This window comes from Alosa sapidissima, chromosome 14, assembly GCF_018492685.1.
Source record: "Alosa sapidissima isolate fAloSap1 chromosome 14, fAloSap1.pri, whole genome shotgun sequence".
Taxonomy (NCBI): Eukaryota; Metazoa; Chordata; class Actinopteri; order Clupeiformes; family Clupeidae; genus Alosa; species Alosa sapidissima.
In genome coordinates, this window is record NC_055970.1 from 2,292,709 (window position 1) to 2,311,586 (window position 18,878).

At 38.7% G+C, this 18,878-nt stretch overlaps 1 protein-coding gene across 1 annotated transcript in view; it reads right to left on the reverse strand.

The window, feature by feature from the left end:
* The window catches only part of pepd (peptidase D), a 37,007-nt gene extending 24,163 nt beyond the window's left edge, over positions 1–12,844 (reverse strand). The window contains exons 1-7 of the mRNA XM_042060976.1: positions 12,742–12,844; positions 10,499–10,682; positions 5,294–5,421; positions 4,763–4,826; positions 1,866–1,913; positions 1,120–1,181; positions 394–438 (exon numbers count right to left, since the gene is read on the reverse strand). Of these exons, the coding sequence (XP_041916910.1) occupies positions 394–438; positions 1,120–1,181; positions 1,866–1,913; positions 4,763–4,826; positions 5,294–5,421; positions 10,499–10,682; positions 12,742–12,758 (548 nt within the window). The 5' untranslated portion in view covers positions 12,759–12,844. The remainder of the gene's footprint in view (positions 1–393; positions 439–1,119; positions 1,182–1,865; positions 1,914–4,762; positions 4,827–5,293; positions 5,422–10,498; positions 10,683–12,741) is intronic.
* Between the last annotated feature and the right edge of the window lie 6,034 nt (positions 12,845–18,878).

Genomic DNA, 18,878 nt, shown 5'->3' on the forward strand with positions numbered 1-18,878 from the left:
AATAGCATTAATTTATTTAACACATTTGATCTTAAATGAAAGCATCCAAAGGATATAAAAAACCTACAAATTGGCGAATAATGAATGGCTACTTTGTCAGATCTTTTGAGGAAACATTATCTGCCAGTCAATTATGTTTTACCAATAACAAAGACAAATGTTAGTATCTGACTTTCTAATTATTTAGATCCTGTTGAGAACACCACCAGCATTCAACATGTCCATGTCCCTAATTCGAATGATATTTGCCATACAATCCAAAAACACTGAAATAACCCAGACATTGTCTTTATTACACCATCCACTAATAAAAAAAATAAATGTTGCAGTACACAGAGCGTGGTATATAAAACAGATCTGTTGTCATTTTCATGAATACAAAAGCCTACTTACCATTCCACAATTACAGGGTGCAGGAGGGTGTTGTTTACTTTGAATCTGTAAATGTTGAATGTATAATGTAAAAACAATGTACCATAATAAGGAAACTTCATTCCACACATTTTAAACAGAGCATGTCCTACTCCTTCTGTCAGTGTATATATTCAGTTATCATCTGCTGAGTAGTATATAACAGGTCAAACAAAGTCACGCTCCTGTGTGTAGCTGCAGATAAGATCAATGATTTGCTATACCATGGAAAGAAAGGCATCTAGGGCACACAATTCCCTTTTCGTAAATTTGAACTTCAACTTTTTGGGGAATTTAGCTTATATATTACCCTGTAACCCACAACTAGTGAATTATGCTAAGCTAGGCTAATGGTATCGGGTTATCTACGCTCAGAGAAGAGAAGGGTATGTATCCTCTTATCTCATTTGGGGGTATGGTAAATAAGCATGTGAGGAAAATTTCAGCATAAACCATGTAGTTTTCAGGTACAATGCAAGTGGCATTAAATTCAAACATGTGCTTTCTGAAATAGGCTTATTCAAAAAATGGAGAATGTCTCCTACAGTGGATAACGTTCTTTCTGCTACATAACAGCCAGAAACAAAATTAATTACAATCACATTCTACAGCTTTCTACAGCATTCACAGCATAGCTGCTAATATGAGTGGAAATGAGCTTGGAAAACAATAGATGACTAATGAATATTTGATGCTACTAAGACCTACTGGCTGATTCCTTCAAAGGAGGCTTCGCGACAGGTACTCCCACTATCAGTATTCACTCCACGCTGCAGAAGAAGAGCAAAAGGAAGCAGAGAAAAGCAAAGACATTTCAGAGGTGATGCATGATGCTCATCCACTGAGAGAATACAGAGACACACAACGGATAGCTGTCTGTCTACATAGGATGCCAAATGAACTTATTCCGATTTGTGACAACAAACCCAGTAAGGCTTGCCAAGCAAGCAACAGTGATGTTGATGGTGGAGACCGTTTCATCTCTAGAGATGCCAAACCATGCGGTGAGGAGATTTCTGTGCAAGCACTACATGACACACTAAGTGCACACACATGGAATATGTAGACCACTTTAAGATCCACTTTTGCTTTTAAAAGGTTGAAAAAAAATATTGAAATGACATGTGGATAATGTGAAACATGAATATAAGATACATGTATTTCAAGTCTTTATAATATCCTCCTCCACTTCTTCGGCCTCTGGATTTTTAACAATATACAAATCAACACATAATACTTAAGCTTATTTTGTAAATCTATTGGATTAAATGTGTGAGATTGGGAGTACGCTTTTGTTAAAAATGCATCAGCCAAATGTAATGTGTTGATGATTTCTTTGTGAGAATTTCAAAGTGTGCTCACATCATGTCATGCCCTCAGTTAATTTCCTTGTTAAAGACTACAGCAGCTACTGCTACAAAAACACTGAGGGACCCCGATAGCAGTGAACCTACCAGAGTAAGGAGGGCCGCTGGACTCCGCTTGGCCAGAACATCAGCAATCTGTGGAGCAGAGCAGAGCAGAGCAGATGAGAGATCAGAGAGGACAGACGTGAAGCATCAGGGAGGCGGAGCTTGTTGCCTCATTATCCTGTGCTGTGGACAGGAAGGCATCATCAGCTCATCAGCACAGCGGGCAGAGCCATCTTGATGGAGAGAACAGGAAATGACAAAACTCAGATGAGTCCAGTAGACTTTATTAAAGCTCTGTAGTCCGCTTATGCCTTAAATGAGACAATGAGTCACAGCAACACAAAGCAGAATTTATGAAAAATGAGCCATGGGATCCAGTGCACACACACACACACACACACACACACACAGACACATACGCACGCACGCTCTCTGAATAAAGCCATCATGGACACACATATAACTCAAAAACTGAAATCAAATCAATGCTGAAAGCTCAGACTGCAAAATCCTCTTTAAAATCCCTCCATCTCATCTAAACATTTCTGCTGGATGTCTTTCTAACAGCTCTCTTGCAGACAAACTATGACAGTTACTTTTTTCATATCCTAAACTGGAAATCAGGGTAAAGAGGTGATGGCTGTTTGCCCTCACTTTCTAAGCCGTGCCTCACACAGTAATGAATGAGAAAGGGCCAGACATGAAAGCAAATGAAGCCTGACGAGGCTTTCATCTCAGTATTAACAAGTCCAGCCACAGCCTCTGATTAATGGCATGAAGACGCATGATGATACATACCACACTTAATGTTCCAAAGCCAAATGACAAACAAGCTGTAAACAATATAAAAGCAATGAAGCTCCTCAAGCAATAAAGCATTCAGACTTTGAAGCGCTTTCATAGTTTCTGTACGTCCTAATGAGCTCTGATCCATCACTTTGAAAATAAAAATGATCAGTTTCACATGTTTAAAGAAGGCTTCTCTGGGGGCAGCAAGTAGCACACCACACAGACCTGAGTGCCCACGAGGAGCCAGGTCCAAACCCATCCTACTTCTTTAGCTGTACTTCCATCCAACGACAGCTAAACGGGGGTCGCTGTGACACAAGCGGCTGCAGTTTCTGCAAATCTGACCCGTGGTCATTTCCTAATACCACCCCATCTCCCTACCTCCCACTCACCTTCAGTAATTTTTCACTGTCCTATCTTAATAAGGGCAAAAAGAAAATAAACAGCTCCTAGAAAACTCCAAACTAATTACAAAATAAATCTGTGAAGTGAAGATCGAGGTTTAGTGGACAATTCCATTTCCTTGAGATGTAAAAACACAAAACCTGGCACCAAGAGAGCAATTTGTGCCTTACCGTATATAAATGTAGCATTCATGTTACTTGTGGGAAATGATTTAATCGCACTTATCCAAAAGAGGCATGAAAGGTAATGAAAAACTGATGCATGATCGAAAATGAACAAACTAGATTTCGTCCACCATTTCTCTTAAAAATTGCATGGGGACAAGAGAGACCTGCTGATTTTTAGGGATGCTCACTGGCATTCACCATTTATGAGGCAATCTGAGGATGTTTCTCTGGTGAATGAGTTAGATTCCAGAGCAACCTGACAGCACGGGTCACGAGCAATGGTCCCAGATCCAATCACTCAGGTGATCCCTTTGACCACACGCCCAGCATGAGGAAGGAACCGGCTAACAGGCGTGTTTCCCTGGAAACTGGCCTACTCAGAACCTCTTCAAAGAGGGCAAAAAGGGCACTGGATTTGCATCACTCCCATTCTGTTGCACCACACTCATACAAAGGAAAAGTTCCTTTGATGCTGAGGATAGAAAGTCTTATCTGGATGCATACCTGTGTAACACATCACGCATGTATCCACAAACTCATAAACTGGTAAACTCAGTGTGGCCCTGGTTTCAAAAGTAGGACAAAAAGGGCAAAGGAGTTGCATCACTCGCATTCTGTTCCTTACCACAATATTTCAAAGCATTTTGACTCTGATGCTTTGATGCTGAGGACAGAAAGGTCTTATTATGGATGCATATTGCATAACTGTAACACACAATGCATCCATGCTGGTAAACACAGCCTTGGTCTGGCAACTGATTCAGAACCTTCAGAATACATTCACCTACTGATTCAGAATAATGCAGCTACATTACAAGAATAATGTATTAATGCAAATTCAAATACTAGCACAAACAGTGTCACATTTCTACTGCAGCACTGTGTAGTTATGTCTGGTTTTATGCCATTGCCCATGAAATAAAACCTTACTGTGTTACTGTGCCTAGTGAAAATATGCGTGTGGTACACAGTATGAAACAAGAGGAGAAATTGCCTATAGGTGGCAGTGGCTGGCCTTTGTTTCTGAGTCATGTTTAATGTTGTCTAACATCAGTTATGCTGTCAGTGGTTCATTCACTTTCCTCTGAAAACAGGTTAAGCAGGGAGGGCTGATGGGCTTTTATCTCAACGCTGCTAATTAGCAGTTAGACACTGTGACAGGAATACATGGTCATCCAGTAACAACATGTTAATGCACACTCATATGGTTTTGACAAACGCAGAACAAAGCAGGGAGGCCATTTAAAAAAATACATTTTTTAAAAATCAGAATTTCATAGGATGAAAATGGCTCAATTCAACCCATTCAACTCAACACCATCTACTGTTTAAAATGATCTAAGGCCAATGCTGACATATAGTGACCGTGTTGGAGGTCACCAAATGACAACTGATGTGGTGATTGAAACTCCTCATACACTGAAGTTTATGTCCCATCCCTTCGCACCCAACTCAACCCCACTCCAATCCCCCTCCCATTTTTAGCTTTTTTTGTTCAAAATGATGCTTTGAAGAGGAGTTCAGAGGCTCAGAGCTGAGGCTGCAGTTACACTTTAAAGAGCAATCTCTCATACTCACATCACAGGTGTAGTGCACTTCATCAACATCGTATTTCTCCTTGTAGTGCTCCCTTGGATAGATCCTGTCAGCAGACATCAGAGAGGCGCTTTTTAATGAGCTGTTCTGGAGGGAGTGTTTAAACTGCATTCTTAAACTGCATTAAACTGGATCTGTTTTACACTAGTAAGCTTTCCTTTGGGGCCTAAAGAGCGTTTGATGAATCTAAAAGACTACACTACCCAGGAGAGTTCTAGTACTCTAAAAAAAAAAAAATAGGAAAAGATTACCATAACACTATCACATAATATGCTGTTTTTTCTAAACATAACATATGGTCACACCCTGTTATTAGTTAAGATTTTCTCAGGTTTCAGGAAAATTGTGTGAAACATTTGAAGAAAAGGAATAGTATATTAAAAGAATAAGAACAGTGCAAAAGCCACTCATACATTGTCATTCAGACATCAAGTCATTTCAAAAGAATAATAATGAAAGTGTGAAAGATCCCAGTTCCCTCAGCTGCAGAAAGGATCAGAAGAGAAGACTTACTCTCCCATCCAGGTGGCATAGCTGTCGGGCAGCTTAGGGACGAAGAGCAGGGATCTCCCTGACTCCACGTGGATGGCTCCAAAGCAGTCGGCCTCGGTCACCCCAAAAGCCCAGTGGAAGAAGGACTCCTGCAGACCAGAACAGCAGACACAGACAGTCAGGACTCAACAAGGCTCCAGCTCTGAGAGTGGGTCTCCATGTCAGATCTCAACAAACCCACAGGAATGTCCCCAAAGCTGCTTCCCTAAGGCTGGCACAAGGCATGCCCTAATGTGACAGCATACAGTGCCCTCCAGTCAGTGGAGGAGGAAGTACTGAAACTACTTAAGTAAAAGTCCAAATAACCAGAGAAATATTTATTCTAGTAAAAGTACCACAATGACAACCCTACTTAAGAAAAAAGTGCCTGCTTTTAAATGTACTTTAAGTATTAGAAGTAAAAGTATTTGCATAATGATTTATTATCTTAATGTCTATATTCTAAAAAAAAAGGCTAATGCAATTGTGCTTACCATCTGTGATCATAAAATGTAAGAGAACAGAACAATGGTGTTGTAGAAATGTAGTGGAGTAGAAAGTATAGATAGTTGCTGCAAAATGTAATGAAATAAAAGTCAAAAGTATGCACTATAGTACAGATACATAGAAAATGAACTTAAGTACAGTAACAAAGTATTTGTACTTTGTTACATTCCACCACTGCCTACAACACCCACTATTTTAGTATGTTTTATCTTCTACTGTCTGTATTGTGCAGTGGAGTTTTTTATATGTATATACTTATATTACTTTTTCTGCTGTGAGTGAGTGAGTGAGTATGTATCTATCTATCTATCTATGAAACAATGGTTATATTTTATTGATCCATGCATAATTTTTTGACTATGGTCTCTGAATATTTTCACACCAAATGTAGGGTTAGGGCTGCACAGGCAGAGCTCTACGAGCTGGCCTATAAGGGGGATGTGAAGATGCTGACTACATCTTCCCTGTTTTAGAACACTGTTTTTAATTCAATGCACTTTTGCACATGTTGTCAGCATGTTAGCTGACTAACTGTCTGCAGGTGATGGTGAATGAGTTAACTGGGCCACACCCATTTTGGTGCTCTTTAAAAGGGCCAGGGGTGTTGGTGTGTGAGACTGATTGATGTGCAAGTTATTGTGTGTTGTCCATTTTTAAACATTTGGACAAATTAAAGAAAGAAGATGTTTTCTACCAAACAATATCCTGTTTTTATCTTGTTAAAAAACAAGATGGTGGACACATTTTTCACAGGGGAGAAGAGACTGAGAGCATTATTAGTGTGAATGAGAGAAAAACGGGAACAAAAACAGCCTGCTGCAGCCTGGAACAGGCTGTTTTGTTGTCGTTTTTGGAGCCTGGGCAGTGTATTCGGGGGACAGTTTTTGGAGCCTGGGCAGTGTATTCAGGGGACAGTTTTTGGAGCCTGGGCAGTGTATTCGGCAGGGCTTGAAAACGAAATTATTTTTCAAACGTTCCGTTCCGAACGGTTCAGGTAGGCCTATGTTTAACGTTTTCGTTCTTGCATGCGTTCCGCCACCAACATATCGGTCCTGAACCGGTTCGGAACGCAAAATATCGTTCGTTCTTAAAGTTCCGGCAGTGTTTGGCGGGCCTATCAAGTCTATTTTTGTGAACTTTACCTTAGAATAGACGTACTCATTATTTTCCCTTGATTTAGCCTATACCGTAGCTATGCCCAAAAATAATAAATCACAGACGGCATCCAAAAACATTCAGATGGGCTATCCATCCCATAGCCTACAGACTTAGTGTAAGCCTAACCTATGCCTATAAATAATTTCTTATACGATCCTTCACTGGGCTAGTGCCTGCTGTGTTAATATGACTGTGCTGATGCTAAGCTGCAGCTCCCTCAAATCTATATAGGTTCTCATGCATATTAGGCTAGCTTTTGCCAATGAAAATGAATGCAACAAAAAAAAAAAACAGTAGGCCTACTGCTGCTAACTGAAGAAACGTTTACGTTACTGTAAGGAAATTATTATTATTGTATAACCATTTGTGTAAGCAGAAATATTGTTGTGCTGAGTTCTAAGAACAGAGAGTACAAGTTAAGTGTGCAGACAGACAGGAACTGCACCCATCTCATGTCTAGCTTTCCAAAAACGGGAGATTTTTTTTCGGGGGGGGGGGGGCAGTGTTTATACCGGAGCTGTGTTTGCATATTTAATACGTTTCATACACGCGTTTCAACACTGAATTTCGGTCGTTGCTTGTACTTTACCATTACCTTATGCATGCCACTTATGTATCCACCAGCTGCCTGCCTGCAGCCTACTTCCAAAACTCCAAAGCTGCTTGCTGTCAGATTTGTTTCCGAGGGAACAAGTTCAGTGTATCAACAACACTCAATAACAGTTTATGTGATGTGTTAATCAATTAAATTCAACAGCTAGTTCTGGAGGCCATTCATCTAGCCCGCTTCCTTACGACGAGACTCAGGCTGCACCCACTTCCTTATTTGGGTTGCCAGGTTTTAGCCTATGACAAAACGGTTGAAATTGAAACTAAGTGATCGTGTATGTGTAGGGTGTATTTCATACACAATCTGGCAACCTGAATGCATCAATGATTTTAAAATGAAGTTTGATGGCCATGCAAATTACTGGAGTTTTCCGGGAGAAATAACAAAACGGGAGGGTGCTGGGAGATGACCTTGAAATACGGGAGAAACACGGGAAAAACGGGAGTGTTGACAGGTATGCTGTGTGTGTGGGTGGATGAGGTAAGAGTATGTCACAATGAAGTCGCTATGCCTTGCTTTCTATTTTCTGTGTGCATCTGTACAATAAAAGACACAGCTTTTGGGCTGCAGAGTCAGAGACTGATGGTGTGAGGAATTCTTCCTTACATTAGCAGGCTCTTGGTACCAGAGTTTGTGGGCAAAGCCATACTACGTGTTGTGGTTCTTGTATGTTGGGGTTAAATTCCCTGACAGTTACCAACAATGTTAACAACAAACTCAGCTTCACTGCTGCAAACAAAGTTGGCTATATGCTTCGCCATATAACGAACCAGCTAGCCTTGTGATAACAAAATCTTTACCTTTTGTTTAGTCCACTGAAAGTTATCCACATATCAAACGATTAAATACACAGTTATGGAGGAATTGTTTTGGGGAAGCAGTTGCACTATCCCACTTTTGCTGCCTTTAAGCCACTTAAATCCATAGCCTAGATGAGCGTTACAACTTGACGTGATGGTGAAGCTAAATGCCCAAGAAACGTCACGTCAAGTTGCCTACTAAACGCAAAAACTTAATAACAGCTTGTTCGTGGTGGTGTGCTGCCTAATTGAAATGGGATAGGCAAGTATCTTATATTCGGCTATTACGTGTGGCACATTTATTGGGCTTATAGCCTCTTTTAATTTAGGCCTATTTGATGTTGAACTGATATGACTGAGCAGCAGAAAAGTCATAGTCGATACATCGTGTATTATTATAATTAGGCTCTTGTGATAGCCTACTATTACTTTACTACTATTACTGTTATTATTATTATTATTCGGATGAGGCAAAGGAATGTAAATCTGAGTCTGAAATGTTGGCTAAAAACAGTCTATACTGCTGTAACTGCACTGCTGCTATTATTAATTGTTAACTTCCGGGAACTATTTGAGGCTTCCATTAGCTGCCATTGTTGGAAAAAAATAGAACATTGGCGTCAATGGAGTTGTCGCAACTCTACCTTTATATGGCTCTGGGTAGGCCTAGTTGGCTACATAGCGGCTTGTTAGCTCACATTAACAGTGTAGATGCGGGCTTGTTTTTCGCACAACCGGAAATAGTCTCCCTGACATAGGATATGCTTTTGTGAAATTTTATAAAATATATAGAGAACGAAAAAAAAAACGTTATTAACCGGTTTTGTGGATTTCAAAATAACGTTTCTGTTCCGGAACAGTTGAAGACCATTTTGTTTTCGTTTCCGTTTCTGCTCCTCGTAAAATTCCGTAAAATTCCGTTCGTTTTCGGTTTTCGTTTTCGTTCCTTGAACCGGTTCGGAGCCCTGGTATTCGGGGGACAGTTTTTGGAGCCTGGGCAGTGTATTCAGGGGACAGGCAGCTAGCGGATCATGAGGAGATGTTTGCTGTATGCTATAAAAAAAAAGCTTTAGCTTAGAAACCATGTAACATCGCTTAGAGCACCTTTAAAGTTTAATGAGAGATTATGCAGCTAGATAGACTATCTGTCTTTAAGGAGGGTGTGTCTGATGTGTTATGGATGAAACCCTGGCCTGTGTATAGCAGAGGGTTGACGTGCTTTGATTCAGAGCATTGGAGGGTTGGACAGAACAGGGTGAAACAGGCACAGTAATATCTCTAGGTGGAAGAAAGAATATGTATTTCACCCCTCCAGTGAAACAACAGTCAAGGACACATTCATATCTATGTGGACTTTAAAATATTCTGTGGCACATCATAAATACTTCTCAATAAGAGTGAAAATATGCTTAATTTGAAAATCTCTTCAGTCAAGTATCCAAATAATGTTAAAAACAATAGCAGTGTTACCAAGGAATATAAAAAAAGTGATCCACTAGACCTTCTTTGCAGATGCAATACCCATTTTTGTAAAACTACTCTAGATGAGTTTAGATAATATCACTTACAGTTTAACCAATAAACACATCTAGACTGACGAGTAAGCACTCCCCAGTGGCCATACAATAAACTATGTGCTGCCAATCAAACATACTTCCCCAGCATTTCTGTGCTATCTACTGATATATGATTGCTTGATGTTAATGTGACTGCACTGTATATATTAAAGGTTGTATCAGTGATGGTGGGGTAACGTCACTTCTGTTGACATTCAAACAAAACAGAGAGCTAGCTCGCTACTCCCTCCCCCTCCCTCCCGTGCAATTCAAACTCTCCTGAACGTGCATCTCGTTGGTTATTGGTTGGAACACTTTATTTTGCCTTTGAGTGGTTGGCAACACTTGTTGGTAGCAATTGTTTTTGTGTGCAGATCTCAGAGCCTAGGCTGCCTACAGAGACACGTTTTTTGACGGCCTGCTTATGGGGCGGGCAGCTAGCAGATTAGATAAATGTAATCATTTATGTTTGGGCCTATACAGTCGCTGATACAACCTTTAAGAGACACAACATGTATGTAAACGGACGATGATGCTTTAATGCTGTGTCACCTACCTGTCTGAAGACGTCATCAGTGTCTGTGCAGTATCTTTGCTTCTGCTCCCCTCCCTGCAGCAGCACCACGGACTTGGGCTGCACTCCATCAGTGGCCTTCAGGGCCTTGGAGAGGCGTCTGCGGTTCTCTGCAAACAGGGCAGCAGACACCCTCAGAGTGTCCTTCCCCAGCCAGAAGACTGCTCTGTAGACATAAGGAACACAATGAGATACAAGGGTCACTCAGTGGGCTATGGTTACCATTAGCTTATGGCAGTAGAATGGCACTGAAAAAGTTGATGATGAAAGCAAGAAGCCTGCACACCTTGATGGATTGCACTGCAGGTGCAGCTATTTCACAAAAAAAACTATTTATTCAATTTTAGGATTATGGACTAAGTAGTTGCCTGTAGTTAATCGTCAGTAAAATGCAAGAGTAATTTATTTGCTTAGAAGACACATTATTGTAGACCCCTGATAGGTTCCCAAAAACCATGATCAATACTAATTTAATTACCATTAGGCCTATATCCAGTGATATAGCCTAGTCAGTATAGCCTTTTAACAGGTAATGTAACCTAACCTACATGAATTATTTATCAGACATCACTCCAGATTTGTTTTAGACCATTTCAGAGACTTATTAGGATACATGACCAATAACTTTCATATTAGATTAGATTAACGAATGCAAACTGCTACCTAATTAAAAAACTAGATAGATAGATAGATAGATAGATAGATACTTTATTGATCACCAGGGGAAATTCAAGCTACATCCCCCATGCTTTGATGGCATTGATCTGTTCTGCTAATTAAACAAACTTTCAAGCACTCCAGATGTTACATTTCTACTACAAAAAAGAGAGACAGCAACCAACCTTTAGTCAAGGCCTGCCTTCCAGTATAACCTAAAGACGGAATACCAAGCCACAATCTTCCAGTACAATGACCGTTTAGTAGATACTGCCTAGTATGCATGGTAGCGTTTTGAGATCGATTCAGTCATTCTTACTAAATGCTGACCAAAAACTAGACTTCCAAATGGGCAACATATGGGTTATTTTGGTCAGCATTATGTGAGTGAATGACCTTATTGTTAAAGGTCAAGTTGTTGATTTGTGCACTTTGTGATTTCTTGTTGCAAGATGGGAACTGCTACTTGTGTCGTTTAAACCTCAGATCATCATGTGTTGTTGAAGCAACTTCCTTATATCAATGCTGACTTCCACTTTATCTCCATCATGTTTCCCAGTAAGAACAAAGGCTACATTTCATCTGCATTTCTTAATACATGACAGTACCTTATTACCACACTGGGGGTCAGCAACTTTTTTAAAAGCCACCAGTGGTATTTGTAGTTTATCAATTACCCAAGATGTGATCATGTGATTTAGACAGCTCGAAAAGTAAAAAAAAAAAAAAATTGCCAGTGGTGTCGTTCAGATCATAATCCTGTACAAGGACAACTTGATCTGAGTCTGTGCAATGATCCAAAAGCACCGTCTACTAAGGCCAGACTATGATCATTTCCAGATAAAGTAGTATCATAGTCTCTGATCTGAGATAAGGTGTCAAAACAAAGTGCAATGATCTGTAGTTAACTGCTATGACCTGTGATCAAAGGGTAACTCAACACACCCTTTACCACTCGCATTTTATTATCCAGAATATTCAAATATAAACTTTGGAGCCTTATAGGTAGGACCTCACCAGTAACTGATAACCGTTTGTCTGGTCCAATCTACAAGAGTCTAGATATTGGCGGTAGGAGACTAAAAATGCATTATAAATAGCCAGGGCAAACATAACCAACTCGCATTAAAAGAGAGCAATTAAATGAATTGCACTAGTGCTGCCCTATGCACAAAAACACGATCATATGACAACGTGCTACGCAGATGACTTGCAGAGAAGACAACAACTTACTCATTAACTAATGCATTTAAAACACGGAGGATAGGTTTCCTAGAGAAAAAGTAACGCTTGTACTATCCACGGTTATTTTAATCAGAAGTGTGAACAAACTAAGTTTGGCAACTTAGCCTAACGTTATGTTGCTGCTTTGACAGTAGACAAACTGCATGCATTCGCAGCTGTGGGTAAGCAACACGAGAATAAATTAAATTCCCTTCTAATAGAAAAGCTACTCCCTTAAGCGAAATAACAGCACAACGCGCAGTCATACCAATCTATTACCATTCACACAATATGTTTGTGAATACACCCAGACAGTTTTAGGAGGAGAAGCAGAAACCACTCACCTCTGACTCGCGGCCATCTTGATTGCGTCAAATCATGTGAGTCGCATCAGCTGATCAGCGTCAAATGATTTAGTGGCTTTTGGATCCTCGAGGATTCTTGCTTGGTAGTAGCCTGGGTGTTCCCATGCTGCCTTGCACGCGATTTGATTCACGCTGCTAAGGCAGCCTGGAGACCATGGAGCAAATTTTCGCCTGAAATAGGGGACCAATCACAGAACAAGGGGGAAAGCAAGACGATGATGAGCTATGCACAGACGCATTTGATAGACATCCGTGGCACCCAATAAACGGATCTGGGCATTTTTTTCAAATACGAGAAAATTAACGTTTGGTTCCCTGACCACGTCTCATTGAGAAGTGGTGGCGCTAGCCAGGCTAGCTTAGTAGCCTACTTGTGCAGGAAGCATAGAGGCAGGAAGCTGCAGGTGTGTGCGCACAGGATTGTGGGTGTCCAAAGCACGCAGAGGATACACGCATGCATCCTTGAAAATCTCAGAACAAGGACTCAGTCAGAGCCCGTCTACGGAGAGCCTGGCCACTCCGTATTAAACTATTTGAATATCAACATTCATTAAACTTCCAGTCTGTCAACAACTTTTAAACTATTTACCTTCAACTTTTAAACGGTCTACTTTTAAACTATCATTAAACTATCTATTAAACTAGCTGTCTATCAACAACTTTTAAACTATCTACATTCAGCTTTTAAACAGTCTACTTTTAAACTATCAACTTTTATTAAGCTATGCAACCACCATGTCTATCCCAGCATCACCGTAGTAATTCTCTGTATTATCTGTTTTAACTATACATGATATTTTACATCACAACTTTAGCATTTTCATGCACTGGTAATTCCTTGGATTTCCTTGCATTTCTAGTTACAGTGCATGAAAATGCACTGTACTGTTCTTCCTAGGCAACTTCTTATTACAGTGCATGAAAATGCACTGTACTGTTCTTCCTAGGCAACTTCAACAACTTCTTCTTCTTATTATTCCGCTTACCACTTTTTCCGTACGCAATTTCTCTTGAACAGTTTAACTTAGAAACTTCATTCAAACTGTGTAACGTAGGTATTCAAACAGACCAAGCTGCTATGTCTTTTCAACTTTGAAACTTTTATACTTTTTAAACTATTAAAGAAAAACTTTTTAAAAATCCCCATAGACTTAACATTGCCGATTATGACATCATAATACGGCCGTTAAGCAATTAGAATCCTATGGCAGGTGTTCAGGCCACCTGGATCAACTGCCAGTGTCAGGCTTTAAGCATACAAACTGGCCCTATTAAGACTACACATCCTGTTCAACTGCTTCCTCTGCCAAAAACTGTTTCAAAATAAAAGTCCTCACTACAACATTTCACTGTTAAACAATTTAACCCTTTAAACTACTGAACTTTTTAACTGTTCAGCCATTGTAACTGTTACTTGTCATCAACTATGACTCCTACCCACTGTAGCTAGTTAGCATAGTTAACATGTTAGCATTGCTAACATTTATAGCAAAACTGCTAAAAATGATTAGCTAAGTTAGCTAAGTAACATGGTTAGCATAGTTAGCATGTTAACATGCTAGTTCACATAGTTAGCATAACTACTAAAATGATTAGCTAGGTTAGCTAAGTCACATGGTTAGTATAGTTAGCATGTTAACATACTAGTTAGCATAGTTAGCATAACTACTAAAAATGATAAGCTAGGTTAGCTAAGTCACATGGTTAACATAGTTAGCATGTTAGCATTGCTAGCATAGTTAGCATGTTTAGCAAAACTGTTAGAAAACTTTAGCTAAGTAGCATGGTTAGCATAGTTAGCATTGCTAGCACTACTATAAAACATTAGCTAAGTAGCATGGTTAGCATAGTTAAAAATCTTAGCATAACTGCTAGCAAACATTAGAGCCATTCCAACTTTCAGTTATCGTCAAATATCTACTTATACACAGCCATTAAACTATTTGAATATCAACATTCATTAAACTGCTATAAAACATTAGCTAAGTTAGTTAAGTAGCATGGTTAGCATGTTAGCATTGCTAGCACTGCTATAAAACATTAGCTAAGTAGCATGGTTAGCATAGTTAAAAATCTTAGCATAACTGCTAGCAAACTATAGAGCCATTCCAACTTTCGTCAAATTATCGTCAAATATCTACCTATACACATTCATTAAACTTCCAGTCGGTCAACAACTTTTAAACTATTTACCTTCAACTTTTAAACGGTCTACTTTTAAACTATCTATTAAACTAGCTATCTATCAACAACTTTTAAACTATCTACTGGCTATCAACAACTTTTAAACTATCTACATTCAGCTTTTAAACAGTCTACTTTTAAACTATCAACTTTTATTAAGCTATGCAGCCACCATGTCTATCCTAGCATCACCGTAGTAACCATCTCTGTATTATCTATTTTAACTATGATACATGATATTTTACATCACAACTTTAGCATTTTCATGCACTGGTAATTCCTTGGAATTGCATTTCTAGTTACAGTGCATGAAAATGCACTGTACTGTTCTTCCTAGGCAACTTCTTCTTATTATTATTATTCCGCTTACCACTTTTTCCGTACGCTATTTCTCTTGAACAGTTTAACTTAGAAACTTCATTCAAACTTTGTTACGTAGGTCTTCAAACAGATCGGGTTGGTATGACTTTTCAGCTTTGAAACTTTTATACTTTTTAAACTATTAAAGAAAAACTTTTTAAAAATCCCCATAGACTTAACATTGCCGATTGTGACATCATAATACGGCCGTTAAGCAATTAGAACTGCTAAAAATGATTAGCTAAGTTAGCTAAGTAACATGGTTAACATAGTTAACATGTTAGCATTGCTAGCATAGTTAGCATGTTTAGCAAAACTGCTAGAAAATGTTAGTTAAGTTAGCTAAGTAGCATGGTTAGCATGTTAGCATTGCTAGCACTGCTATAAAACGTTAGCTAAGTAGTATGGTTAGCAGAATTAAAAATCTTAGCATAACTGCTAGTAAACATTAGAGCCATTCCAACTTTCAGTTATCACCATTAAACTATTTGAATATCAACATTCATTAACCCTTAGAACCCGATTGACGCAAAGTGCGTCAAAAAACACACCCTTTCTTCTCTGTTACATTGCTCCGCGACTGTTCATCACAACGAGATAAAACCTTTATTTTATGACAGAGAAGAAGTGGGGCTTTCCAAAAAGACTACGCACTTGTCTATACGATCAAGTATGAAAATTACAAAAAATAATGAAATTAAATAAAATTGCATCATATTTAAAGTGTATACTTCTCTGCGTTCACCTGCGCACCCATTACTCTCGTTTGAATTACTCGCGAACCCGTGATCGCATAGATATGGCAAGCATATCAGATGAAAGAGGAGAAACAGGGCTATCCATTGGTACCATGGATATCGTTCTTTCTTGCTTATAAAAACAGACGAAGTGACTGCAAAATATTAACGTCATGTGCACAAACCAACGCTGCACACCCATTACTCTCTGAGTAATTACTCGCGGACCCGTGATCGGATATATATGCCACGTATGTTAGATGAAAGAGGAGACACAGAGCTATCATTTGATACCAAATACATCCTTCTGGGTTATAAAACAGACGAAGTGACAGCAAAATAATAACTTCATATAGCTGGACTTACCCCACGTTTTTGTCTGTTTTTGTGGCAAAGCATGTTTATAATCCAACGCTATCGTGTGTTTCTCTATGGCAAAACATGTTCATAATCCGGTTTTGAGATCCTAGCAAATTCCTGCATGGCATTCAATTCAAGGCTCACATTGCATCCCAATTTGTTCAAAAAAGAAACACCTTTTTTTGCCACTTTGTTCATGGCAATGCAGTAAAAAGTTGAGAATCATCATGAGTGCATACACCATAGTCACACATGCTAACAGGCAAACTTGGGTCAAGTCAGGTCAGATCAGTTCGTGTCACAGATATGGAGTGCAGAATGGTCATTTTTCATCGCTAAATAAAAAAATGGCATTTATTTCTGTAAATCACACACCACATATTTCTGTAAATTGCTCAGCCCCAGAGTATCCCTCCAACATGGCAATTATATTGCCCGTTTCAGGACAGTCTGCCCTACACACACGAAATGCATGTAGAGGTATGAGCTTGCTGTGGTGAGATACAGGTCAAAATATAATAATTTTTATAATATGATTTTTATATTTTAATTCTTTAAAAATCCAAATCAATGCTAGTACTAATACATGAAATAATGGCAGATCTGGATAGCCTAGACTCTGCTGAAAAAAATAATATATAATATGTGTGTGTGGCACTTACAATGACCAGAATAAATCCTTATGAATAAAGGTAGTGAAAATGCCCTAAAAACAACTTAGGGTTCTAAGGGTTAAACTGCTAGAAAACGTTAGCTAAGTAACATGGTTAGCAGGTTAGCATTGCTAGCACTGCTATAAAACATTAGCTAAGTAGCATGGTTAGCATAGTTAAAAATCTTAGCATAACTGCTAGCAAACATTAGAGCCATTCCAACTTTCAGTTATCGTCAAATATCTACCTATACACAGCCATTAAACTATTTGAATATCAACATTCATTCAACTTCCAGTCTGTCAACAACTTTTAAACTATTTACCTTCAACTTTTAAACGGTCTACTTTTAAACTATCATTAAACTATCTATTAAACTAGCTGTCTATCAACAACTTTTAAACTATCTACTGTCTATCAACAACTTTTAAACTATCTACATTCAGCTTTTAAACAGTCTACTTTTAAACTATCAACTTTTATTAAGCTATGCAGCCACCATGTCTATCCTAGCATCACCGTAGTAACCATCTCTGTATTATCTGTTTTAACTATACATGATATTTTACATCACAACTTTAGCATTTTCATGCACTGGTAATTCCTTGGAATTGCATTTCTAGTTACAGTGCATGAAAATGCACTGTACTGTTCTTCCTAGGCTTCTTATTCTTCTGATTCTTATTCTTCTTCTAACGCACTTAATGCAGCTTCAACCGTTTAACGTAGAAACTTCATTCAAACTATGTTACGTAGGTCTTACTTAGGACATGGGTGCTATGTATTTTTCAGCTTTGTAACTTTTATACTTTTTAAACTATTAATTAAAAACTAGTCAAAATTTCCCCATAGACTTAACATGGGCTGATGACATCACAATAGAGCCGTTAAGCAATTAGAATCCTATGGCAGGTGTTCAGGCCACCTGGATCAACTGCCAGTCTCAGGCTTTAAGCATACAAACTGGCCCTATTAAGACTACACATCCTGTTCAACTGCTTCCTCTGCCAAAAACTGTTTCAAAATAAAAGTCCTCACTACAATATTTCACTGTTAAACAATTTAACCCTTTAAACTACTGAACTTTTCAGCCATTGTAACTGTTACTTGTCATCAACTATGACTCTTACCTACTGTTAGCATTGTTAGCATGCTAGTTAGCATAACTGCTAAAAATGATTAGCTAAGGTCATGGTTAGCATAGTTAGCATGCTAGTTAGCATAACTGCTAGAAATGAATAGCTAAGTGACATGGTTAGCATGTTAGCATTCTTAATATTTTAGCACATTAGCTAAGTCACATAGTTAGCATTGTTAACATAGTTAACAGCATTAACATTATTAGCATTCACTAATAATGTTAACATATCACTGTTCTTCTTATCTGTTTTTATTCTTCTTCTTCTTCCGACCAAATTCAACGTTAATGACACTAAAACCACTGAACCGTTTGACGTCATTCAAACACTCCTACAAAGGTATTGTAACAGAGATTTGTCCAATGTTGTTTTCATATTTGTGAATGTCGTGGAAAAAATCACTAACTTTTAACTAGCTAATGCTACTAATCCTACTAAAATAGTTGTTCTCGTTTATCATAAGTAATGTTGTTTCCTTATGTGTAATGGTTATAGTCCTTAGTTTTACAGAGGACATACTAAAAATGATTAGATATGGTTAAATATGCCTTCCATGCTCTGCCTTCCTAGTCATTACTATCCAAAGTAAGACTATTTCAAATTTTAGTGCTGCGAGTGCAGCTCTGCATCCTCTGGTTCCCATTGTCATAATCATGTAGACCCACATGATACTGTTGTGGTAT